This window comes from Phacochoerus africanus, chromosome 15 (assembly GCF_016906955.1).
Source record: "Phacochoerus africanus isolate WHEZ1 chromosome 15, ROS_Pafr_v1, whole genome shotgun sequence".
NCBI lineage: Eukaryota > Metazoa > Chordata > Mammalia > Artiodactyla > Suidae > Phacochoerus > Phacochoerus africanus.
The window spans coordinates 34,628,892-34,655,504 of NC_062558.1; the positions used below are offsets into that span (position 1 = coordinate 34,628,892).

Sequence of the window (26,613 nt, forward strand, 5' to 3'; positions counted from 1 at the left end):
GACAAAAAAAAAATAGTTTATGAAAACTAGATTTAAATTATTTTATGCCAGATATTCACTGCTGAATACAGAAAAATAATACTGACATGTTTATAAATTCTGAAGCATTTTTTTAAGGTCTGTCTTTTCATCTTCACAAGAATGGTAGTACACGATGGTACTATTATCCTTACTTTATCCCTGAGGAAACTAAAATGTAGATTTAAAATCTTGCTAATGACTTTTTTTTTTTTTTTGTGGGTTTTTTTTTTTTTTTCAGTCATTTCAGGGCCACACCTGCGGCATATGGAGGTTCCCGGGCTAGGGGTCTAATAGGAGCTGTAGCATCCGGCCTACACCACAACCACAGCAATGCCAGATCCGAGCCTTGTCTGTGACCTACACCACAGCCACGGCAACGCCGGATCCTTAATCCACTGAGTGAGGCCAGGGATCGAACCCACAACCTCATGGTTCCTAGTCGGATTTGTTTCCGCTGCATCACAATGTGAACTCCAAAATCTTGCCCAAAGCCACATAATAATGAGTCAGCAAAAAAGCTGAAACTGACTCACACCCTGAATTATTTCACCATTGCTTCTCAAACTTTAGTATATATCATAATTATCTGGGTGGCATGTTATTAAGACCAATTGATTCTAAATAAGGTAATTCTGATGCAGGTATTTTGTAGACAGCGTCCTGAAGCGTTCTGTTAAACAGAAAGAGAAGCATTTGTTTTCTTCTAAAATTGTTGTTTGCTTTGTGTCTCCCCCTCCCCCTCCTGCCATGAATTTTGGGACTCTATGCAGCTCCGACTCAGTTCGAACTTCTCTATTTAGGGAAACGTACGTATAAATGCTCGATATTGGGACTCCTGGTACTCAAAGGTTGAAAATGACAAGAGAGGAGTTCCCGTCGTGGCGCAGTGGTTAACGAATCCGACTAGGAACCATGAGGTTGCGGGTTCGGTCCCTGCCCTTGCTCAGTGGGTTAACGATCCGGCGTTGCCGTGAGCTGTGGTGTAGGTTGCAGACGCGGCTCGGATCCCGCGATGCTGTGGCTCTGGCGTAGGCTAGTGGCTACAGCTCCGATTCGACCCCTAGCCTGGGAACCTCCATATGCTGCAGGAGCGGCCCTAGAAAAGACCAAAAAAAAAAAAAGAAAAAAAAGAAAATGACAAGAGTGACCTAGGATCAGAACCTTTACCCATTGAATGGGCTTTCCTTGGCTTTAGTCTCTGAGAGGGCCTCACCAGCCTTTGGTGCCACCTAGGGGCCAGTTAGTGATTTTAAAAGAAGCTATTTGATGGTCCAGGTAAGGAATAAAGGAAAAGAGGCTGGAGGAAGATGTTCTAGAGGTTATCTTTTATTCCTTATAATAAGTGTAAATTGCATTTATACTTTGGATATTTTCCCCACTAAAAAATTAGCCCATGAGGGGATGTCCTTTCTCACTGCCCTATCTTTAGTGCCTAAAACAATACCTGACACATAGGGCACTGGTGCTCAACAAATGTTTGTTTAATAATGAATGATTAGCAACTTGGCTCCAGGAATAGATAGGTGTTGTGCTGTTTAAAGGAATTCTCTTCAAACAGAAGGAAGGCCCAAGTATGCACAATATTCTGAGCCACACCAATATGCAATATTGATATCTCTGTGAAGATGAACTTGCATTTTCTCCCATAGAGGATACCATTGGAGAAGAGAGGCACCCTATTATTCTGTAAAGTTCAGCTAAAGGCTTTCTCCTTTCCATGACCTTCTTTTTTTTTTTTTTTTTTTTCCTCTAGCCTTCTGGGGGTATATTCTATCATTTGTGGTCTTAATTGGTTCATTTAAACTTTTTTTTTTTTGCTTTTTTATGGCTGCACCTGTGGCATATGGAAGTTCCCAGGCTAGGGGTCAAATTGGAGCTACAGCTGCTGGCCTACACCACAGCTATAGCAACGCCAGATCCGAGCTATGTCTGTGACCTACACCACAGCTCATGGCAACGCCAGATCCTTAACCCACTGAGCAAGGCCAGGGATTGAACCCACAACTTCATGGTTTCATTCAGATGAAATGGTTGGTTTCATTTCCGTTGTGCCACAATGGAAACTCCCCTTTTTTTTTTTTTTTTTTTAATGATTTCTATTTTTCCCATTATAGCTGGTTTACAGTGTTCTGTCAATTTTCTACTGTATAGCAAGGTGACCCAGTCACACATACATATATACATTCTTTTTCTCACATCATCATCCTCTATCATAAGCAACTAGATATAGTTCCCAGTGCTATACAGCAGGATCTCATTCTTTGACCTTCTTAACACTCATTTCAGAAATCTTATGGCATAAGATCTTTACCTCTTTTATGTCATTTTTCACTTCAAACCTTGTACCTTTTTTTTTTTTTTTGCTTTTTGGGGCCACGCCCACAGCATATGGAGGTTCCCAGGCCAGGGGTCTAATCGGAGCTGTAGCTGCCGGCCTACGCCACAGCCACAGCAACTCCAGATCCAAGCCTCATCTGCGACCTATAGCACAGCTCATGGCAAGGCCGGATCCTTAACCCACTGAGTGAGGCCAGGGATTGAACCCACAACCTCATGGTTCCTAGTCGGATTCATTTCCACTGCACCACAACGGGAACTCCCTTGCACTTTTTAAAAATTTTTTACACATAAAACATTTCCCTGTATTAATCAAACTTCTTTTCTTTGCATGTTACTGAAGTTTATTTGAGCTGGCTTAAACCAAAACTGAAGAATTGGCTCCAGAAATACAGGAAAGTTTCATAAAACCCAGTGGCAGTAACACAGGTGGATCTACAAGGAGAGCTTAGAACCAGTGAGGAATTTGGATATCAGTTTACTCCCTGTACTTCTTTTGCCTCTCTTTTTCACTCTCCTTGCTCCAAAGCCCAGCTTTCTTTAGTCCTCAGTCCTCATAGCAGTGGGTAGCTACCTCATATGTAGTTTTAATACACTCCTCAGTTCTAGCCACTCGTAGAGATTAAATCTCTGAATCCAAATTCCTAAGAGAGAAGATAGATTGATTCAGTCTGCTGTAAGGTCAGCATATACTTCAGTAAATATCTGTTACAGCCTCCTGTTAGTCTTAGCAAGTTGAGGACTGAGTCATGGCTTAATAAACATTTTTATGTACCCAGAGCACATGGTTCAGATCTTTGATGTAGTGCAGTTCAGGAAATATTCTTGAACTGGTGAATGAAAATTTTCACCCAACCTCCTCCTCCTCTTTTTTTTTTCTTCTCTAGTTTCCTTTCCTTCCCCCTTTGACAAAAGAGAGAAAGAAAGACATGAGTAAACTAGAAGGAGCAAAATGATTAGATCTAGAAATGACCAAACAGACTGTAATGGAAAAGATGAATGGGGCGAGATCTCATCTGCTTTTTTCCCAGCAAGCCCTGAACTCTGAGATTTTTAAAAACAGACTTGGTCTACTTCTGAAACATGCAAAAACGTGTTTCCCAGAAAACTAGGAACTTTGTGGACATTATCAGTTTAACCCAGTGATTCTCAACTCTGTATTAGATCCATCCGGAAAACTCTTAAAACTATTGCCATCAGGGAGTTCCCTGGTGGCTCAGTGGATTAAGGATCCAGTGTTGTCCCTGCTGTGGCTCAGGTCACTGCTGTGGCATAGGTTTGACCCCTGGCCTAGGAATTTCCACATGCTGCAGGTGCAACAAAACAAACAAAAAAACCCAATAAAGTTTTGACATCTAGGCCCCATTCCAAACAGTTATCAGAATTTCAGATTATGGGACTCAGGTATCTTACATTTTAAAAGCTTCATTATGTGATTTTAATAGGCAGCCAGCTAGAATTCAGAACCCGTGGCCTAACTGAAGGAACATTTAGACTCATGCATAGTATGATGTAGTTAAAGTTCCCAGTAGCCCTATGAGGTAAGAAGGGGTCAGGAAGAATTAATCCCATTTTCCAGATAGAGTAGTTATGGTGGCTGTGACATTGCCTGCCTTGTGGTGAACTCACAAATAGAACCTCAGTTTCCAGGGATTGTTCTAATCTCATTAAGCCATGCTGCCAAAGGCTAACAGGCTCAAGTTAACTGGGCCCAGTTAAGAGTGCTGTGCCTTTCCAACCCTCCCTGAGTTGTGCCTTCCTTCCAGTTCATCTCCATTCATCTCTCTCGGTGTATCTTTTGTTCCTGAATGCAGGAACTAAATAAAAAGAGGACCCAGAAGGAGATGGAGCATGCCATGCTGATCCGGCACGATGAGTCCACTCGAGAGCTGGAGTACAGGCAGCTGCACACGTTACAGAAACTCCGCATGGATCTGATCCGGCTACAGCACCAGACTGAACTGGAAAACCAGCTGGAGTACAATAAGAGGCGAGAAAGGGAACTGCACAGAAAGCATGTCATGGAACTTCGGCAACAGCCAAAAAACTTAAAGGTAAGAGGAAATTTCCCTGTTTGTGCTCTGGGACACAGCTAGCCTGGACCAGTGGTTCTTACACCTAGATGACAGGCACCCAGACAATTTTGTAACATTACAGATTTCAAGGCCCCACATCTACTAAATTAGAATTTCCAAACGTGAAGTAGAAGAGTCGGGGTGTAACAAACTCCTAAAGAGATGTTGCTGGGTGACATGATCTCATTTTTCCTTTGTATCCCTTGTGCAATTTTTTTGACCCCTTCCTGACCTTCCCTCTCTAGTTAGGACACGTGAACTGAGATCAGCCATAGTTCTAATCCCAGAAAATGAAACAGCTACCTGGCAGGAATATAGCAGATAAATTTTATCAGTCATGCCAGTCAGATTATTGGTTGTAGCTACCTTGACTGCTATTGTATTGAGAAAGATTCTAAAGCCACATCGAAGCTTAGCAGGGAAGACAGTGATTTATTAGTGACATCTGTCGGGGGCCTGGGATTTAAGAGTGACATGCCAGGCGTGTATTAGCCCTGCACTAGAGATATGGAACTCCTTTGGCTCTCAGTCCCTCCAGAGAATTATAGCTGGCTGCTAATCAACAAGCTGTATGGATTAAGCCATTGCTATATGTCAAGGGGGTTATTGTCACTGTTGACAGAGATTAAGGCCTACCTCAACCATGCTGGTCATGTTCTTCTCTAGCCAGATCCTAAGCTGTCTAATTAGTGATCCTTGTCATCAAAACTTCTCCATGTGTTCATGAAATGTATGAACCTGATGAAGTGCCTGCTGAACTTAAAATAATACATCCCACCTTGTCCTATGCACATTTGATATTGTAATATGCAGGTAGTGGAAATGGGTTGTGATATAAAGTATAGTTCAGGGAGTTCCCATTGTGGTGCAGCCAAAATGAATCTGACTAGTATCCATGAGGATATGGGTTCAATCCTTGGCCTCGCTCGGTGGGTTGGGGATCCAGCGTTGCCATGAGCTATGATGTAGGTCAGAGACTCAGCTCAAATCCCACATTGCTGTGCCTGTGGTGTAGGCCAGCAGCTATAGCTCCAGTTCAACCCCTAACCTGGGAGCTTCCATATGCCTCAGGTGTGGCCCTTAAAAAGCTAATTAATTAATTAAATTAAATATAGTCCAATGTTCTGCTTTATTGATTTTTTGAAGAAACAGAGCAGTGAGAAATGGTTTGTACATTGTCATCCCCTTTCTTACTTGGAAATAGGGAAGGACGGTCAAAAAGTTGGGGGGAGAAGGCAACAAACAATAAAAGATACTGAATATTTTGATTAGGAAACCGTTAAAACAATGAGCAAGCTTTTAACAAACTAAGCTTCATAGTATTCCACAATCTTCTTACAGTTATGATTCCCCTTATAACAGTTCATTTTTAAAAATCTATTTGTAAATTCAAAACGGCTTCTATTAATTTAATATAAAAACCAAAAAGTAGGAGTTCCCATCGTGGCTCAGCAGAAACGAATCCGACTAGGAACCATGAGGTTGCGAGTTCAATCCCTGGCCTCGCTCAGTGGGTTAAGGATCCAGCGTTGCCATGAGCTGTGATGTAGGTCACAGACACAGCTCGGATCTGGCGTTGCTATGGCTGTGGTGTAGGCCAACAGCTACAGCTCTGATTAGACCCCTAGCCTGGGAACCTCCATATGCTGTGGGTGCAGCCCTCAAAAAATGACAAAAGACAAAAAATAATAATAATAATAATGAATAAATCTTTTAAAAAATTAAAAAACAAAACAAAAATATTGGTCAAGTTTACCCTTGTCTGTGACATATGTGTTATTTTCATTGTTATTGACTGGTAATGTGGGTCACAGCACAAAAGACAGTTGGTCCCAGCACTTATTTTGTATCATGAGAATGGAAGACTTTCTTCATTTACTCATGTGTCTTTATTTTCCTTTTGTCACTTTTCTCTGTACAGGCCATGGAAATGCAAATTAAAAAACAGTTTCAGGACACTTGCAAAGTACAGACCAAACAGTATAAAGCACTCAAGAATCACCAGTTGGAAGTTACTCCAAAGAATGAGCACAAAACAATCTTAAAGACACTGAAAGATGAGCAGACGCGAAAACTTGCCATTTTGGCAGAGCAGTATGAACAGAGTATAAATGAAATGATGGCCTCTCAAGCGGTAAGTGGTTAGGTTTGGTGCCACGGCTTCAAGAGCTTTGGGAATCAAGAAAATTCAAGATCCAGCCTTTTGGTCCCAAGATGATTCTTGCTCACATTTAGGATATTGGTGTTTTTCTGCCCAAAGAACTGAAGGAAATGACGACGCTGAATAAAGCCAAGCCAGTCCGGATACTTGCTGGAGTGTGTCTTATAAGATGGAACTCAAGGAATAATGTGCTAAATCAGACCTGTGGCACATAGGGACTTTGAGGGCAAGATGTGATAGATACCGCATGTAATATCATGCTTTCATTCATCAGAAATTGCACAGCTAATGTCAGGCACAAATGAACATGACACACAGACACATTCACTTGGTAAACTTCTACAAAGCGTCTGTGTTCAGCACTCTGCTGGGCTCAGAGATAGAGTGATGAGCTAGAGAGACAACAGTGGTCCCCATTCCTCACCTTTTTATTAGTCAAGTTAGGAGGTCAGATAATTAAGCAATAAAAATAAAATATAAAAGTTCTTTGAAGTGGGAGGTGCCAGGGGCTATGGGAGGAACAGCTAAACTGGTCTAGGGAAGAGTTCCCACAAGAGCCAAGAAGCTTGAAGGAAATTACTGAAATAAACAGGTTCCATGGAAAGGGACCTACCTAGGCAAAGATCTAAAAGATGGAAAGTGTGCATTTAGGGACTGAGAGGGGTTTGGTGTGAGCCCAGAGTTCAGGAAGGAGGGTTGTGGGAGCCCAAAATGGAGAAGTCTTAAAGGTCTTGGCAAGCCAGGTATGGAAGCCTCTCTGGTAATTCGGTGAAGGTTTCACAAGGAGATGAGTCTTAAAAAATAATAGTTCATCAAATACGTAGAAGTGGAAAAGTTACTCCTGGCAGATAAGCCCGTACACATAAAACTCAAAGGCCAGAAAGAGGATGGTACGTTTGAGCAAGGATGAGTAGTTGATACAGCAGAACTAAAGTGGGAAGTAGGTGGATGGCCAGGGGTTAAAGCCACCAAAGCCAGGAGTGTGGACAGTATTCTATAAGCAATAAAGTATTCTGAAGCATATTTTAAGGCAGAAAAACCAGATTTGTGTTATAGAAAGATACTAGCAGTAATGTGGCAACTATAGGTGAAGAGATCCTTTATGAGGCTATTGCTATAGTTCAGGGTGAGAAAAAAGGCCTGAACTAAGATAGTGCATGCTAATGGAGATGGGGAGGAGGGAGAGAAGGATTTGAGGAATATTTAGACGGTAGAACAGATAGAACTAATGATCCAATTGGAAAGGTAGGTTTGATAATAGTAGAACAGGTCACTATTTCGCCAAGATAGAAAAATAGAAGCAGGAAAGACAAAAAAAAAAAAAAAGAGTTCCCATCATGGCGCAGCAGAAGCGAATCCTACTGGGAACTGTGAGGTTGCGGGTTTGATCCCTGGCCTCACTCAGTGGGTTGAGGATCTGGTGTGGCTGTAGCTGTGGCGTAAGCCAGCAGCTGTAGCTCCAATTAGACCCCTAGGCTGGGAACCTCCATATGCTGCGAGTGCAGCCCTAGAAAGACAAAAGACAAAAACAAAAACAAAAACAAGAAGATACTTGACATGTCATCCAAACCATATGGCTGTCTACGTAGAGAGGTACAGTGATGGAAATCTGCAGTTCAAGAGGGAGTCAGGATTAAAGTTAAAAAGTCAGCCATTGTTGTATGTGGGCAGTTGTAACTGTTGGGAGTCCCTGAGATCTTCTAGGGATAGGAGAGAGTATTGAAGAGGACTCAGGACAGCGTTGTGGACACCAACATTTCAGGGCTCAGTAGGAGGCAGACATTATAAAGTGGGAAAGAACCTATGAGACTGCTTTTCCCAGATTCTTGTCAGTGAAGGGAAGGAAAGGAGAGCTATAACTGGAGGAAGAGGCACTTAAGGAGGGCTCTTAATTGGCAAAGGCTTAACCCTTTCTAGTCCTTAGCTAGAGTTCCCGTTGTGGCTCAGTGTAATGAACCCGACTAGTGTCCATGAGGAGGCAGGTTCGATCCCTGGCCTTGCTCAGTGGGTTAAGGATCTGGCATTGCCATGAGCTGTGGTATAGGTCGCAGACACAGCTCAGATCCCACATTGCTGTGGCCGAGGTGTAGGCCGGCAGCTGCAGCTCCAATTCAACCCCTAGCCTGGGAACCTCCTTATGCCACAGGTGCGACTCTAAAAAGCAAAAAATCTAAACAAAAATGTCCTTAGTTGAGAATGGGAGCCAGTGTATTTCATTCACTCATTCATTCATTCATCCAGTAAGTGTTTATTGAGTGCCTCTGCTGTGCCCCAGACAACCAGGAATACTGTGGTGAATAAGACATTCATTGATCATGTCTTCATGGAACTTATAGAAGAAGGGAAGAAACAGACATTGGAAAAGTCTACATGTAATGGCAGAGCAAGTCAGTGTGCTCACAAAGTATAAACCCAGAGAGTGAGGCTGGTCTGGAGAATCAGGAAAGGCCTCTCAGACACAGTGATTATTTAAGCTCAGGTGGAGGGAGCACATTCTAGGCAAAAGAAACTACATTTATAAAGCTGGAAAAGACAATGGTATTTTTATGAAACTCAGAGAAGTCTGTTGTGTTTGGAATATTGAGAACTAGGAAAAGGCTAATGTCAGTATAAGACGAGAAGGGTCTGTAGGGGGGGCATAAGTAGGGGCTGGTAAGCTTTCTTAAGAATTTGATCTTTAGGAGTTCGCTGGTGATGCAACAGGTTAAGAATCCTGTGTTGTCACTGCAGCAGCTCAGGTCATTGCTGTGGCGAGGGTTCAGTCCCGGGCCCAGGAATTTCCACATGACTCAGGTGCAGCCAAAAAAAAAAAAAAGACTTTTGATCTTTATCCTAAAAGCAATGGGAAGCCATTGAAAAGTATTAAGGAGGTGACTGACATCAGATTGGAGTTTTTGAATGATCGCTCTGGCAACACATGGAGAAGGCCTGGGAAATGGCTAGAGTAGGTGTAAGGAGATCATTTATAAAGTTGCTGCCTTTACCTAGGCATGAGGCAGTGGTGGCCAGGCTGGAGAGGGGACAGCAGGGACGATGCAATAAGTGACAATTTGAGAGCTAGGCAGGAGGTGGAGCTGGAAGCATGTAGTAACAGAAGGTGGAGAGTGAGATATTAAGAATGACTCCCAAGCGGAGTTCCTGTCGTGGCGCAGCGGAAATGAGGTTGCGGGTTCAATCCCCAGCCTCGCTCAGTGGGTAAAGGGTCCGGTGTTGCCATGAGCTGTGGTGTAGGTCACAGACGTGGCTTGGATCCTGTGTGGCTGTGGCTGTGGCCAGCAGCTGTAGCTCTGATTTGACCCCTAGCCTGGGAACTTTCATATGCCGCACTTTTAGAGTACAGCCCTAAAAAGCAAAAAAAAAAAAAAAAAGATGACTCCCAGTCTCCAATTTGAACAAAATGGTACATAATGGTGCCATTTACCTACATGGTAAAAAAGGAATTGAAGCATATTGGGAAAGTGGGGAGAGAAAGATGATTGGTTAATATTAGTTGATCTTGAGGCTGGGAAACTCAGATGATAATGTCTTGAGTAGAGTAGGATAAGCTAGCCTGGACCTCAGAAGAGAAGTCTGAAACAGAGGTGTAGATGTAGGAGTCATTGCATAAAGATGGTAATTGAAGCCTTTGAAATAGATGAGATTCCTTAGAAAGGGAGGTTAGAGGAAGAAGTGTACCCTTATGAAGCCCTGAGGAACACCCATATTTAAAGGCCCAGTGAGGTAGGAAGTAGCTGGAAAAGGAGAGGAGGGAGGAAGAAACAGAGGGGCGGTGTCTCAGAAGGCAGGTGGGAGTCAAGAAGGAAGGGGCAGTCCACAATATCAGTTGCTGCTGGGAGATCAGGTAAGATAAGGACCCCTTAAGTGTGGTCATCAGCAACCTCATGGGAGCACTAGAAGGGGAGGTATAGGAGCAGAGTGAGGAGTGCAGGCAGAGGTTCAAGGAGAGGGAAAGCAGGGAGAGTTGGTAGGGACAGAAAGTTTGACAGGATTTTTGTTCTGTTCATCTTTGTATTCTCAGCATCTGCTACAGTGCCTGGCACACAAGTGCTCAGTGAGTGTTTGTTATTATATGACAGAGAACAGGAACAGGAATATAGGTTCATGACTGCCCTTGAATAAAAGGAGAGAAATAACCCTTCCTTCTGAGGCAGGAGGCGATAAAAGTACAAGTGATAAGTAAAGCTGTCCTTTACTGCCTGCTTATCATGTGCCAGGCACTGTTGTAAGTATTTGATAGGTACTATCTCATTTCATTTTTGTGAGACCCCTTTGACCTTTGAAGAAGGTATTTTTTTAACCCTGATTTACCTATGAGGAAACTGAAGTTTATTGAACTTGTCACTTGCTTAGGGGAGGGGTTGGCAAATGTTTTTCTGTAAGGGGGCAGGTTGTAAATATTTTAGGCTTTGTGGATCACAGAGTCTCTGTCACAACTACTCAGCTTTGCTTTTGTAGTACAGGAGCAGTCATAGACAATATGTAAATGAATGAGTTTGTGTTCTTGTAAAACTTTATTTACAAAAATAGGCAGCAAGCCAGAGTTAACCCTTGGACCATAGTGTACCAACTCTTGACCTAGGGAGTCACTTAGTGGTAATTAGCTAATTAGCAGAGTGGAGCTAGGATTTGAACCCAGTTTTAGGAGACCTTGTAAGTCTATATGCCTGGCCACTACTACATTATGCTGCTTCTATCACATCCTTTTCTTAAGTTTAATAAGTAGAACAGACATGATATTACATATACATTTGGTATGTGTGGCCTTTGGGTGATGAGTACCAAATACTGGAATATCCTCTGATTTCTAGGTTGGCACTTTTATACAGTCAGAGCTGGTACAGAAGAACACAGTTACTGACATTAATGATAGAATGCCAGAAATACGAGAAGGTGGAGGTATTTCAGCGGTCGAAGTTGCCCATAGAATGAGCCTCTCACCTGCTCCCCCAGAGCTCACAATTAACAAAGCCAAGTAGAAAAGAGTAAACTTTCATTCCCTTCATTGCTAAGAAGCCTCCCATATCAAGAGAAAATCCATAACAATCTCATTGGGAGCCAGTAAGCCCTTTGGCATTTATCTGTGAGGCCGTTGCTTCTGCACACTGTTCATTGTATCTAATATCTCTTCTCCTTTCACTTTTCATTGGGAAAATGAGAAGAGTGCCTTACTCTTTAGTGGATTTTAGTAAAAGGTAGTTAGGATTCATTATTAGAAAGTAACTTGGAAATATGATTCCATTATTTATTCTGTGTTCATTTGATATGGTATACTTCTCCAAAAGTACTGAAGAAGACACTACACAAATAACTTTCTAGGAGTTCCCTTCGTGGCTCAACAGTTAACAAACCTGACTAGGATCCATGAGGATGCGGGTTCGATCCCTGGCCTTGCTCAGTGGGTTAAGGACCCAGCTTTGCCGAGAGCTGTGGTGTAGGTGGCAAAGGCGACTCGGATCCCTTGTTGCTGTGGCTGTGGTATAGGCCGGCGGCTACAGCTCTGATTGGACTCCTAACCTGGGAACTTCCGTATGCCATGGATACAGCCCTAAAAAAGACAAAAAAAAAACAAAACAAAAAAACAAAACAACTTTCTAAAACTATTCTGGTAACTTTTTTTTTTTCTGGTAACATTTTAAAAAGTCCTATTTCAATCAGGATACAGAGATAAGTTGTTAATTGTCAAAACTTGTACAGAATAGGGAAGGTAGCATAAGGTAGAGGATAAGTATCTTGGCAAAGTGGTCTATATGGAAACATGGAGGTAAACTTGGGGTAGACAGAATGGTCTAAATCAAGGCTTCTCATCTCATAGTTGCCATCTGATAAACTGAAGGACTGCTAAATCTAGACAAAACCAAGTGGGATAGAGAGTTCCCACTGTGATTCAGTGGGTTGAGAATCCAACTAGTATCCATGAGGATGCAGGTTCAATTCCTGGCCTCACTCAGTGGGTTAAGGATCTGGCATTGCTGCAAGCTGCAGCATAGGTCACAGAAGCAGCTCAGATCAGGCGTTGTGGTGGCTGTGGCATAGGCTGGCGTCTGTAGCTCCAGTTCAGTCCCTAGCCTGGGAACTTCATATGCCACAGGTACAGCCTCCCTTCCCCAAAAAGAGTGGGACAGGAGAGTCATCATTCCCAAACAGCCCTGCTAAATGGCTCCAAATCTTCAGCTATGCTCATTGAAAGATGGGCATCTCTGCTGGCTGGCTCGGCCTATTCCCCACACAGGATCTGTATCTTGGTGTATAATACAAAGTACAAGTGTCGCAGGGAGCAAGGGAAACTATCAGCATGTCTTATAATGCTTCAAACCAGAATATGCTCCCTAAGATTATCAAGGCTACTTTCTGTGGGGAAGAGATTTTGAACCTCTTGAGTTTTAGGTGGTTGGCCAGCAGGATAAATTGTAGCCAGTGTTATAGGGACCAGCTTTACCTGCTAGGAGCAAAATGTTATGGAGATTGGACTCATTTTTTTAGAGCTAAAGATATCTAAATGTGTGATGGTTCAGGGGTTAAAGATACCTAAATATAGAAATAGTCAAAATAATGGTAACAGTTACTATTTACTGACCCTTTGATATGCATCAAGAACTACACCTGAGACTTTATATGAGATTCTTTCCTTTAATCCTCATACCAGTCTTAGACAGTAGGATCTATTACTGTTATTTTCTTGAGATGAAAACCATCATCAGAGGGAGTTCTCTGATGGTCTAGCAGATTGAGGCTCCTGCATTCTCACTGCCGTGGCTCTGGTTGCTACTGTGCGGCATAGGTTTGATCCCTTGCCCAGGAATTCCCACGTACTGCCTGTATGACAAAAAAGAAAAATACAGAAAGAAAAAAGTGAGACTTGGAGAGGTTAAGTAATTCACTAAGGTGACACACCTAAGTGAATTGTAAAGCTAGAATTCCAGCTCAGGAGTCAGCTTCCATAGGCCACAGACTTAATCACTGGAACATAGAGTCTCCCTGATTCCTACTAGTGTTTTAAGAAAACCAGGTTTCCTTAAGAAAAGTATGTTTTTATTTTTTTAAGGAAGTGTTTTTAGAACTGTGTAGCCCACTAGGCAGAATGTACTATTTTTGATTCCTAACTCTAAACATACCCAGGGCATCTGTTTCTCTGAGGGACCTGTTTCTGTCCAAACAAGGAAGCATCGTCCAATAGTCACCATGTGCTATAAGCTAGGAGCGAATCACAGTGTCTGTCTTCTGTGCCCACAGTTACGGCTAGATGAGGCTCAAGAAGCAGAATGCCAGGCCTTGAGGCTACAGCTCCAGCAGGAAATGGAGCTGCTCAATGCCTACCAGAGCAAAATCAAGATGCAGACAGAGGCACAACATGAACGTGAGCTCCAGAAGCTAGAGCAGAGGGTGTCTCTGCGCAGAGCACATCTTGAGCAGAAGGTATGAGCGGGTTGCTGAGGGTCCTATACTGCTGGGTGGAGAATGGGGCATGGCCCTGCCCATGTAACAGGGTTAAACCAGGCACTGTTCACTTCTTACCTGCTTTGATACTCCCCATGTCCCTGAGAGGGAGGCTTCGTCTCCATGCTACAGACAGGACACTCAGGCTCAAAGTGGTTAAGTCATTTGAGTAAATCCGATCTCACGGCCTAAGTTCTATTACTCTGCTAAGAAACCCTCCTCCTTCACAGCCTGAGGACTGACACAGATTACTGGGTAGTGACTTGACATACAAAAGGTACCACTCAATAGTGTGAGGAAGCCAAATGCAGATTTGGTTTTTCTTCTCAGCTTTTTCTAAACCAAAAGAGATCAGGAGTTCCCGTCATGGCTCAGTGGTTAACGAATATGACTAGGAACCATGAGGTTGCGGGTTTGATCCCTGGCCTTGCTCAGTGGGTTGAGGATCCAGTGTTGCCGTGAGCTGTGGTTTAGGTCGCAGACACGGCTTGGATCCGAATCCCGCATTGCTGTGGCTCTGGCGTAGGCCAGGCAGCTACAGCTCCGATTCGACCCCTAGCCTGGAAACCTCCGTATGCCGCAGGAAATGGCAAAAAATACAAAAAATAAATAAATAAATAAAAATAAACCAAAAGAGATCACTAGCAGGCCTCTTTTTAAAAAATAAAATGAAGAGAGGCCAATATTGCCATGCATAATAAATGTTATCAGAATTGAGGAGGTCCTGTTGTAGCGCAGTGGAAACAAACCCGGCTAGTATCCACAAGGATGTAGGTTCAATCCCTGGCCCCAGTGAGCAGGGATCCAGCTTTGCTGTGAGCTGTGTTATAGGTTGCAGACGTGGCTCAGAACTCATGTTGCTGTGGCTGTGGTGTAGGCTGGCAGCTGTAGCTCTGATTCGACCCCTAGCCTGGGAACTCCCATATGCAACAGGTACAGCCCTAAAAAAGCAAAAAAAGAAAAAAGAATTGAAATATTCATTGCTTTCAATATTGCTGAGAAATATGAAGTAGAAAAGATGTCATGAAGCATCCCAAAGCTGTTAAGCACATATTTGCTTAACCAGTTATTTGTGCTTCCTCATGGTAGTTCCCAGAAATCAACTTCAGAGACTGTTTTCCCATCTCCTGCTCTAGAACTAAACTGCTAATGACCCAGGGGGCTTTTGGCTCTTTCTGGGAAAATAGCACAATCTAATTGTGCATGAGTGTCTTTTAGCTTCTCCTGAGCCATCTCCTGCTGAGACAGGATGCTGACCTAGATCAGTCCAGCTGTTGGGCTTGCTCGAATGGGAGTGCCAGCCCCAGGTGGCCCCAGACATTTTTATTCCTATGAGCAAGTTTTAAATATGACAGATTAGACATAAGACACTTATCACAAGTCTCTCCCAGACTGCCCCAGTCTATATCTAGCCCCTGCATGTTTGTGAGTTGTCTGTGTGTATGTATGTGCCTGTTGGGAGAGCCTTTCTATTAAGAACCCCTTATTGTGCTTATTTCAGATTGAAGAAGAGCTGGCTGCCCTTCAGAAGGAACGCAGCGAGAGAATAAAGTACCTATTGGAAAGGCAAGAGCGAGAGATTGAAACTTTTGACATGGAGAGCCTCAGAATGGGATTTGGGAATTTGGTTACATTAGATTTTCCTAAGGAGGACTATAGATGAGATTAAATTTTTTTGCCATTTACAAAAAAAGAAAAAAAGAAAAAAATTCAGACCCTGCAAAACCACATTCCCCATTTTAACGGGCGTTGCTCTCACTCTCTCTCTCTCTTACTCTTACTGACATCGTGTCGGACTAGTGCCTGTTTATTCTTACTCCATCAGGGGCCCCCTTCCTCCCCCCGTGTCAACTTTCAGTACTGGCCAACACCTGGCCATCTCTTCTATTCATAGTACACGTCACAGTGTTGATGTGATTCAAAATGTTTCAGTGAAAACTTTGGAGACAGTTTTAACAAAACCAATAAACCAACAACAACAACAAAAAAAGTGGATGTATATTGCTTTAAGCAATCACTCATTACCACCAATCTGTGAAAGTAAAGCAAAAAAATAATAATAATAATAAATGCCAAGGGGGAGAGAGACACAATATCCGCAGCCTTACACCTTAACTAGCTGCTGCATTATTTTATTTTATTTTATTTTTTTGGTATTTATTCATCAGGAATAAAAAAAACAAAGTTTTATTAAAGATTGAAAATTTGATACATTTTACAGAAACTAATTGTGATGTACATATCAGTGGTGACATATTATTACTTTTTTGGGGAATGGGGGGGTGGGTGGGGTGAAGAGATCTTGTGATTTTTAAGAACCTGCTGGCAAGAGTTTAACTTGTCTTCAGCATATTCTGATTGTATCATAATCATTTTCTGCTGTTGCAGAGGATGTGAATACACTTAAGGAGCTCACAGAATCCCAGTAGCACAAATTGGGCTTTGGCAAATCGTGTATTTTGTGTATAGAAGGAATTTAAGGAGAGGTATTACTTATTTTCATATTGTATTTTAACTGTTTCTCTGATCAAATTTTTTTACTTCCTCCTCCTAGTCCTCCCCACCTCCCTCCTCCTAGTCCTCCCCACCTCCCTCCTTTTCCAATTCAGTATTTGGAGTTCAACACTGTCTCTCAATCAGATCATCTTGATCTTTTTCTTTATTTCCCTTCCCCTCCCTAAATCCCATATCTTGGTCATAAATATTGCATTATTCACACTTTCAAACTGTGTATTTTCTTACAATAAAAAATGATGAAAAAAAAAAGGCTTTACTTCTTTTGCATGCACTTTAAAAAAAAAACAGAACATTTTTCAGGTTCCAAGGAAGAGCATGATAACTGTCAGAGCTTTTAATTATATTTGTAAATAAAAGTGTTCATCACATTGCCTTGCTGTGTTATTGTAGCAGGAAGTTTCCCTTCTAGGTTCATCAGCTCCTAATGCAGAAGGGAAAGCTGCCCACGAGAAACCATTCTCTGTGACCCCTCAAGAAGAGCCATTCAAGATTTTCAGGTAAAGCTGTGTCTTCCAAGTTCTTCTACAGGGCTGAAGATAGTGTTGTATTGTCTAATGTGATTAACTGCACTGTTTTGCCCTTAAGAATAGAGAAAGGAACGTGCGCACTTGCACACACACACTCACACATACAATGTGCCAGTCATGGGTAGGAGCATGTATCACTGAGAGAAGTGAGGCACCTTAGAGAAAAACAGGCTATTATAACCAAATATTTGAAATGGTCCCACTGTAATAGTACATTCCCCCTTGCCTCATAGTCAGCTTTTATTGGAATAATTTTATGTACATGACAGGTGGTAAAATATATAGCCACTGAATAAAGTTTTGGGGGGTCAAGACAGTCTCAGTAAGACCTTGTTGTTGTTATTGTTTTTGTCTTTTTAGGGCCACTCCTGAGGCATATAAAATTTCCCAGGCTAAGGGTCAAATCAGAGCTGCATCTGCGACCTACACCTCAGCCACAGCAACACCAGATCCTTACCCACTGAGTGAGGCCAGGGATCAAACCTGCATCCTCATGAATACTAGTCCAGTTTTTAACCCATCGTGCCACAAAGGGTACTCTTTTGGGGTTCTGAGTCCTGGTCATTGAAAATTGCTCTCTAAACCTAAAGATCACAATTGAATCCTACAAGATGATCAGTCATCACAGACAAATGTGACCAGCCTTGTTCACTGTAATAGACTAAAGCAGAGGTATATGCCAGAACTTAGAAAATAATTATCAACATGAGTAAACCCCAACCATAAAGCGTTTAATAGTTATTACAAAGTCTCCATATTAGGTACCTCTGAAAGTCATATGGGAAAGAAGACTCGATTTCTGTATAGCATTATAAATAAACTGTATAGCATTATGCTTACTATGTCATAGAACTCTATGCTAAGCATTTTGTAGTAGAGGAAATAAGCTCAGATCACGGTAAATGGAGGCAGGGGAATAAAGGCCTTATATCTGAGGTTATAGGTGCTGATCTTTATAAAAGTTCCCTCTCCACAGGTTTGTCAGTTGTATGTCCCAGGATAGAGTTATCAGAAGAAATGTGGGTCTGTGCTCCTATCTTCTGGTACAGACTAAGTCTTCCAACTCCTAGTACCTAATACAGTGAGAATACACAGGGACTAAAACAGAAGCAATAGAAAGTATAAAAGAAGTACTAGGATGGCAATGGCGAGCCAGAGTCTTGCATTATTCCAGGATATACTAAACTCTCTTGAGCTAAAGAATTACTATAAGTTTGTCATAAACATTGTAAGGGCTGCTTACCTTTGATTTGCAACTATTCATTCAATGACTATTTACTGAGTACCTTATTTATAAGTCAGGTGCAGTGCACCTGATAAGAATAAGATCAGTGTATCTCAAACAGGTAAAGATCATCACCCTAATAGCTTACATTAGAGGTAGGAGGAAAATAGTAACATAATTTAAAAGGATCTTACATGGTAAGATCATTGCATGGTAATAAGTGCAATAGATAAAGGAAAAAGTAGAGAATAGGGAATCAGAAGTGCCAGGATCACCGTGCATTAGGCTTATTCATTCAAGAAATACTTATTGAGCATCTACTGTGTGCCTGGGGATAGAGCGGTAAGTAAGATGGATGGGGTCACTGCTGAAGCTCACAGTTTAAATCTCCATTGAAACACAAGTAAATCAGTAGTGGACAAAGACAAGCCATAACAATGCAAGTGCTGGATGCAACCAGGAGTTTAAGGGAACTGAAACAATTACAGTCAGGGAATATCAGAGTATTCTCACCAGTGACGTCTATTGACTGAGTAAAAATTTGCCTATTGAATTTACCACTACCTGTAATTATTTGCTTATATATCTACTGGAAAAAAGTATTCCTGGGCAACTGGAAACATGCCCATGGAGGAACTCTGTATAACTTTCTGATTTTAATTTAATAATATATTTTGCCTTGAAAATGATAAAACATTTTTAAAAAAAACACATTTTTGTTCTTATTTGACCAAGCAGTGTGCTTCTGCTGATTACAGCTAAAAATGTGACAAAATACAAAAGCAACTATCTGAGAATACTGAGAAATAAAAGCAGGTGGATTGTGGAGAGGCAACCTAGACAGGAATGAAGGCAAATAAAACCATTTTCAGATGAAGAAAAATTAAGACACCTACTCTACAAGAAATGCTAAAGGAAGTTCCTCATACTGAAGGGAAATGATACTTAAACTTGGATTTCTGGGAATGAAGGAAGAGCAACAAATGGTAAATATCTAAATATAAAAAGACTTTTTCCTTTTTATATTCTCTAAAGTATATTGAAATATATATATATGTGGAAAACATATTCGGTTGAAATCAAGGATTATAAATAACACTGGGGATGGTTTCAATGTGAGATAATGTAATCATTTCAATAGATGCAGAAAAAGCATTTGACAAAACATCAATATCCATTCTTATTTTAAAGAAACAAACCTCCCAACACACTAGGAATAGTAGGGAATATCCTCAAACTGATAAAGGGAGTCTACAAAAAACCTACAACTAATATCATACTTAATAGTACAAGACAAATATTTCCATCTAAGATCAAAATAGGCAAAAATAACCACTTTCACTACTTCTACTTATTATTCTGGAGGTGCTACCCATTGAATAAGGCAAGAAAAAGAAAAGAATAGACAAGTAAAAATTTCCCTATTTGCAGTTATGTCCGTTTACAGAGAAAAACCCAATCTATAAAACTACTAGAGCTAAATGAGTTTAGCAAGTTCATAGGAGCCAAGGTTAATATATAAAATCAACTATTATTTTATACTAGCAGCACAAAATAGGAAAAAAAAGTTTAAAAAACAACTGCATTCACAGTTTTTGTGAATTGTGGCTCAGCAGTAACAAACCTGACTAGCATCCATGAGGATGTGTGTTCAGTTGCTGGCTTTGCTCAGTGAGTTAAGGATCCTGCGTTTCTGTGAGCTGTGGTGTAGGTTGCATACAAGACTCGAATCTGCTGTGGCTGTGGCTGTGTCATAGGCTGCAGCTACAGCTCTGATTCAGCCCCTAGCCTAGGAGACAAAAGACAAAAAAAAAAAAAAAAACCTGAAAAGATTATTGGAAATATTTTAGAGTTTCCTAAAAAAAGTACCATTAGACTAAGGATAGGAAATAAGGGTAGGGTAAGAAGTCAAAAATCTAAAACATAGGAGTTCCTGTCGTGGCTCCATGGTTAATGAATCAGACCAGGAACCATGAGGTTGCAGGTTCAATCCCTGGCCTTGCTCAGTGGGTTGAGGATCCGGCGTTGCCGTGAGCTGTGGTGTAGGTTGCTCGGATACCAAGTTGCTGTGGCTCTGGTGTAGGCCGGCGGCTACAGCTCTGATTAGACCCCTAGCCTGGGAACCTCCATATGCCGCGGGAGTGGCCCAAGAGAAATGGCAAAAAAAGACAATAAAAATATAAGAAATTTTTAAAAATAAAAAAAAATTAATCTAAAACATAAATTCCTGAGTGGAGGAGACAGCAGACTAAGAATTGAAATTAGCTTTCTGATGTTCAAGGTCATCAGAATTAAGGAGCTGATGAATGGGCTTTAGAGAGCTCTGGAAAAACTCAGTTGTATGTGAATTTTTGTAGAAGTGTACATTCAGGGAAGGGGAGGAGGACCTTTTAAGGCATGGTATATGGATATAAAGAAGTCCAGCTCTCTAAACAGAAGAGCCCCTCTACAATTATTCATTCAACCGATGGTCACTGAGATTTCATAATATGCTGGAGATACATCTGCTGCTGGAGATATTAAGCAGGACATTGGCTGTCCTTGCCTTCATAAAGGGTCCAGGATAATAGAGGAGATAAACATCAAATTTAAAATTACACACATAGGAGTTCCCGTCGTGGCACAGTGGAAACAAATCTGACTAGGTACCATGCGGTTGCAGGTTCGATGCCCGGCCTCACTCAGTGGGTTAAGGATCTGGCATTGCCATGAGCTGTGGTATAGGTCGCAGACGTGGTTTGGATCCCAAGTTGCTGTGGCTGTGGTGTAGGCGGGCAGCTGTAGCTCCGATTAGACCCCTAGCCTGGGAACCTCCACATGCCACAGGTGTGGCCCTAAAAAGCTAATAATAATAAAATAAAATAACACATAAATATACTTTAAAATTACAATTTTAATGTTCCGACAGAGTGGCACAGGAGAATCTTACCTGGTCAGGGAAGAACTCCCTGAAGGTCAGTTAAGGGATACTTAAATAGGATATTGCCAAAGCGGAAGGGGAAGATTCCAAGAGCCATTTGTAAAGGACAAAATCTGGAAGCAGTCTGGCTTGTGAAGGGGCTGAGAGGTAGCCAGCAAGTTTGAGTTTAACGAGGAGACCTCCACAGGAAGCTAGAGAGGGAAAAGCAGGTCAGATCATATAGAGCCTTATAGGCCATTCAAGGATCTGGTCTGACATCCCAGAGCAGCTGCAAACTGCTGAAAAATTTTAAGTAGATACAAGGCTGTTTGACTTTGCCCCAATTTAAGTACAGAAGTCTTTTTCTCCCTGACCCAGAAGAGGATTTAGGCCAATACTATCAAGTTTGAATATTGGATACCAATCCTGAGTTTCTGAGGTCTGGTCTTAAAAGTCTGTGTTAATCAGGGCTTCATTTCAGGTCCTCGGGAGTAATTGCCAGTTTGACCTATGTTATGCCCTCAAGTCAGAAAGATGAGCAGTTCCCAAGTGTCCAGCCTTGTTAGAAATACTGGGCTCTGGCAGGGCTGCTAAAGCTGTACTGGGATATAAAGCAGACTCCTATAGCTCTTCATTCTAAACTCTTTCTTTTTTTTTTTTTTTAACTTTTTATTATGGTTGATTTACAGTGTTCTGTTAATTTCTGCTGCACAGCAAAGCGACCTAGTCATAGGTATATATACATTCCCTTTCTCATATTATCTTCCATCATAGTCTATCCCGAGAGACTGGATATAGTTCCCTGTACTGTACAGCAGGACTTCAGTGCTCGTCCATGCTAAATGTAATAGTTTGCATCGACTAACCCCAAACTCCCAGTCCATCCCACACCCTCCCCCCTCCCCCTGGCAACCACAGGTCCATATAGTTGAGTCCATGTCTGTGAGTCTGTTTCTGTTCTATAGATAGGTTCGTCTGTGCCACATTTTATTCTATTTAAAAAAATTTTTTTTTCTTTTTTGACTGCCCCACATCATATGGAGTTTTCTGGCCAGGGATCATATCTGAGCCACAGTTGTGACCTAAGCTGCAGCTTCAGCAACACTAAATCCTTAACACACTGTGCCAGGCCAGGGATTGAACCTGCATCTCAGCACTTCTAAGAGTCTGCTGATCCTGCTGCACCATAGCAGGAACTTCTGTGCCAAATTTTAGATTCCACGTATAAGTGGTATATGGTATTCATCTTCTCTTTCTGACTTACTTCACTTAGTTTGAGAATCTCTAGTTGTACCCATTTGCTGTGAATGGCATTATTTTGTTCCTTTTTTATGGCTGAGTAGTATTCCACTGGGCATATGTACAACATCTTCTTAATCTACTCATCTGTTGATGGACATTTAGGTTGCTTCTGTCTTGGCTACTGTGAATAGTGCTGCTATGAACATATGAGTGCATGTATCTTTTTGAATTGTAGTTTTATCCAGATATATACCCAGTAGGATTGCTGGATCTTATGGTAGTTCTATATTTAGTTTTCTGAGGAAATTCCATACTGTTTTCCTTAGCGGTTTTACCAATTTACATTCCCACCAACAGTGTAGGAAGGTTCCCTTTCTCCACATCCTCTCCAACATTTATTTGTAGACTTGTTGGTTGCATTGTATGCAACTATTTTCTCCCATTCCATAGGTTGTCTTTTCATTTTTTTAATGGTTTCCTTTGCTATGCAAAAGCTTTTAAGTTTGATTAGGTCCCATTGGTTTATTTTTGTTCTTATTTCTATTGCATTGGGAGACTGACCTACAAAAACATTTGTGCAGTTGAAATCAGAGAATGTTTTGCCTATGTTTTCTTCTAGGTATTGTGTGGTGTCATGTTTAAGTCATCAAACATTAAATATTAAAAGCCATTTTGAGCTTATTTTTGTATGGCGTAAGGATGTATTCTAGTCTCATTGATACACTCATTCTAAACTCTTTAGGCCCACTTTGGTAAACATGTAGCCAGGTAGCAGCCTGGAGGAAAGCAGACCAGTTGTAGTCATTGTTCCTGTGTGTCAATCAGGTCAAGTTAATCATGTACGTGTATTTTTTTTTAATAATGATTTTTATTTTTTCCATTATAGCTGGTTTACAGTGTTCTGTCAATTTTCTACTGTACAGCAAGGTGACCCAGTTATACATCATGTCACGTACGTGTATTAATTCACTTAATCTCAATAAAACATCATTGTTCGGTGAGGTAAATAAGGCCTAGAAAAGACAAAACAACAACAACAAAATACACTTTACCCTTTTTCTTTTTCTTTTCAGGGCTGCACCTGTGGCACATGGAAGTTCCCAGACTAGGGGTCGAATCACAGCTATAGATGCCAGCCTACACCACAGCCACGGCAATGCAGGATCCGAGCCTCATCTGCAACCTACACCTCAGCTCACAGCAACACCAGATCATTTACCCACTGAGCCAGGCCAGGGCTCGAACCCTAGTCCTCATGGATACTAGTCGGGTTCATTACCACTGAGCTGTAATGGGAACTCCCAACTTCACTATTTTGATAGATTGTTGACCTTTTCCAAATCATTTGTCTGTACCAGTTTGGGTTTTCTAAAGAAAAATTTATTTTTTTATTTTTTATTTTTTGTCTTTTTAGGGCCGCACCCATGGCATATGGAGGTTCCCAGGCTTAGGGTCTAATCGGAGCTGTTGCTGCTGGCCTACACCAGAGCCACAGCCACACCAGATCAGAGCCGCCATCTGCGAACTACACCACAGCTCATGGCAAAGCTGGATCCTTAACCCACTGAGCAAGGCCAGGGATCAAACCCACAACCTCATGGTTCCTATTCGGATTTGTTTCTGCTGCGCCAAGAAGGGAACTCCAAAAAAATTTTTTTTTTTGTCTTTTTGCCATTTCTTGGGCCGCTCCCTCGGCATATGGAGGTTCCCAGGCTAGGGGTCGAATCAGAGCTGTAGCCACTGGCCTACGCCAGAGCCACAGCAACGCGGGATCCGAGCCGCGTCTGCAACCTACACCACAGCTCATGGCAACGCCGGATCGTTAACCCACTGAGCAAGGGCAGGGACGGAACCCACAACCTCATGGTTCCTAGTCGGATTCGTTAACCACTGCGCCACGACGGGAACTCCCCCCAAAATTTTTTTAAGTTAAGAGTTGATTTACAACGTTTTGTCATTATCTGCTGTAGAGCAAAATGATAGACCTGTTTTAAACAGGGAAACTAACAGATTACTATAATTCCTCATTAATCTTCAGACTGTCACTGTTGTTACCAGATAAAAAGTCTCAAAGAAAACAGGAGTTCAGAGAAAAGGAATACATGTTTTTATATATACATAAGTATCAAACTGTCCAAAGATTTAGTTTGAGAAAACCAGTGAGCAAATAGAAAAACAAGTGCTTTCAAATACCAGTGACATGAATATAATCAGTGTGATCTTTTTGGAGAGTGGCTTGTTGGTTATTGGAACTGAAAATGTATATACCCTTTGACCTGATGGTGCCAATGCTGGGAGTTTACCCCACTAAATAACTTGCAAAGCATTTTATACATATAGAAAAATGGTTGCTTAAGCACTCTTTATAACAGCAAATAACCAGAAATAATTGGATTGGATGGGTTAATTAGGGAGCATCCAAAAAACATATTGTTTGAAATAATGTGAATTGTGGTGACCTGTTAACTGAAGATAAATGACATGAAAGTACCTAGTTGGGGGGAAATAGTGCAGAACGTATACCAGTGTATACAGCAAGACTGTAATTTTTATGGGATAAATATGCACTTAGGCTGATATGAATATTTAATTTGCTTTTGAAAGAAAACCCAAGAAACCACAAACTGCCTCGGAGGAGGCTGGAGGGTGGAAGGCATTTTCTTCCTGTACCATTTGCCTTGTCTTACCATATGTGTGCCTTACTTCCCACATTTATTTATTTTTTTCTTTCTTTTCAGGATTGCACATGTGGCATATGGAAGTTCCTAGGCTAAGGGTCAAATCAGAGCTGCAGCTGCTGGCCTCCGCCACAGCCCTGGCAACATTGGATCTAAGTCGCAGCTGCAACATATACGGCAACCCAGTGAGTGAGGCCAAGGATCAAACCTGCATCCTTATGGATACTAGTTGGATTCTTAACCAGCTGAGCCACAATGGGAACTTACTGATTTTTCTTTTTATTGTTTATTTTATATTTTATTGCATTTTAATTTTAGTCTTTTTAGGGCTACATATGGAGGTTCCCAGGCCAGGGGGTCTAATGGGAGCTGTAGCCACCAGCCTACGCCATAGCCACAGCAACGTGGGATCCGAGTCATGTCTGCGACCTACACCACAGATCATGGCAACCCCGGATCCTTAACCCACTGAGTGAGGCCAGGGATCAAACCCGCAACCTCATGGTTCCTAGTCGGATTCATTAACCACTGAGCCATGACGGGAACTCTGGAACTCATTGATTTTTAAGGTAAACAGGGTAGTTGTTTTCTTTATAACTTTTTACAAAATATTAATATTTTAATATTAATATTGAATTTTAAAACCCTGAAGTTTTAAAAAAAATTACTCTCTACCTTACTTGCTCCCAGTGATTACATGAGGCAACACACCCAAGTTTTTTCAAAGAAACCACTGCAGTGAGAGGCGGGGAAAGGCCCAGCCCTGCTTATACTGGCCAGGCCTGACTATGATCCCTCTCCATCACAGACCAGGTCAGTGAAACACATCTTCAAACACTTCCTTTCCTTTCTTTTGGGACATTAAGTAGTGTCAAAGTAATCTCCCCTTGCCCCTCCTTCCCCCATTTTTGGTACTGATTCTCCATGGATTACAGTCAGAACAATGAGAGCTATGGTTATTTCTTAATAACTGCTATGATTTCATTCTCTCTTTTTTTTTTTTTTGTCTTTTTAGGGCCACACTCACAACATACTGAAGTTCCCAGGTTAGAGATCAAATCGGAGCTAAAGCTGTCAGCCTATGTCACAGCCACAGCAAAGCAGGATCTGAGCCATGTCTGTAACTTACACCACAATTCACGGCAATGCTGGATCCTTAACTAACTTAGCAAGGCCAGGGATAGAACTCACATCCTCATGGATCCTAGTCAGGTTTGTTAACCACTGAGCCATGATAGGAACTCCTGCTACGATTTCCATACAGAACTATACTAAGGTAGGTGTAAGGAACCATTTACAAAGCAAAGGTGCTTTCTGGGCAGGAAGAGTTGGCCTAAAGTTTTTTAATTTTTTTCTTTAAACACCTCCAGTGTGAATGGTTGTTCCCATTGTAGTTTAATGGCGTAAGTATAAGCACGAACCCTCTGTATGGTTCCTGAATCAAGTGCCCATTGATGAAACCCCACACCCAAAAGGGCAAAACACTTGGAGGCTAAG

The 26,613-nt window shown here is 41.7% G+C and overlaps 1 protein-coding gene across 4 annotated transcripts in view; it reads left to right on the forward strand.

Moving 5' to 3' along the window:
- Window positions 1-15,721, forward strand: part of TAOK3 (TAO kinase 3) — a 194,832-nt gene extending 179,111 nt beyond the window's left edge. For all 4 annotated transcript variants that reach the window (XM_047759663.1, XM_047759664.1, XM_047759665.1 and 1 more), the window contains 4 exons: window positions 4,173-4,412; window positions 6,355-6,567; window positions 13,825-14,007; window positions 15,530-15,721. In XM_047759663.1, the coding sequence (XP_047615619.1) occupies window positions 4,173-4,412; window positions 6,355-6,567; window positions 13,825-14,007; window positions 15,530-15,691 (798 nt within the window). In that variant the 3' untranslated portion in view covers window positions 15,692-15,721. The remainder of the gene's footprint in view (window positions 1-4,172; window positions 4,413-6,354; window positions 6,568-13,824; window positions 14,008-15,529) is intronic.
- Window positions 15,722-26,613: the final 10,892 nt, after the last annotated feature.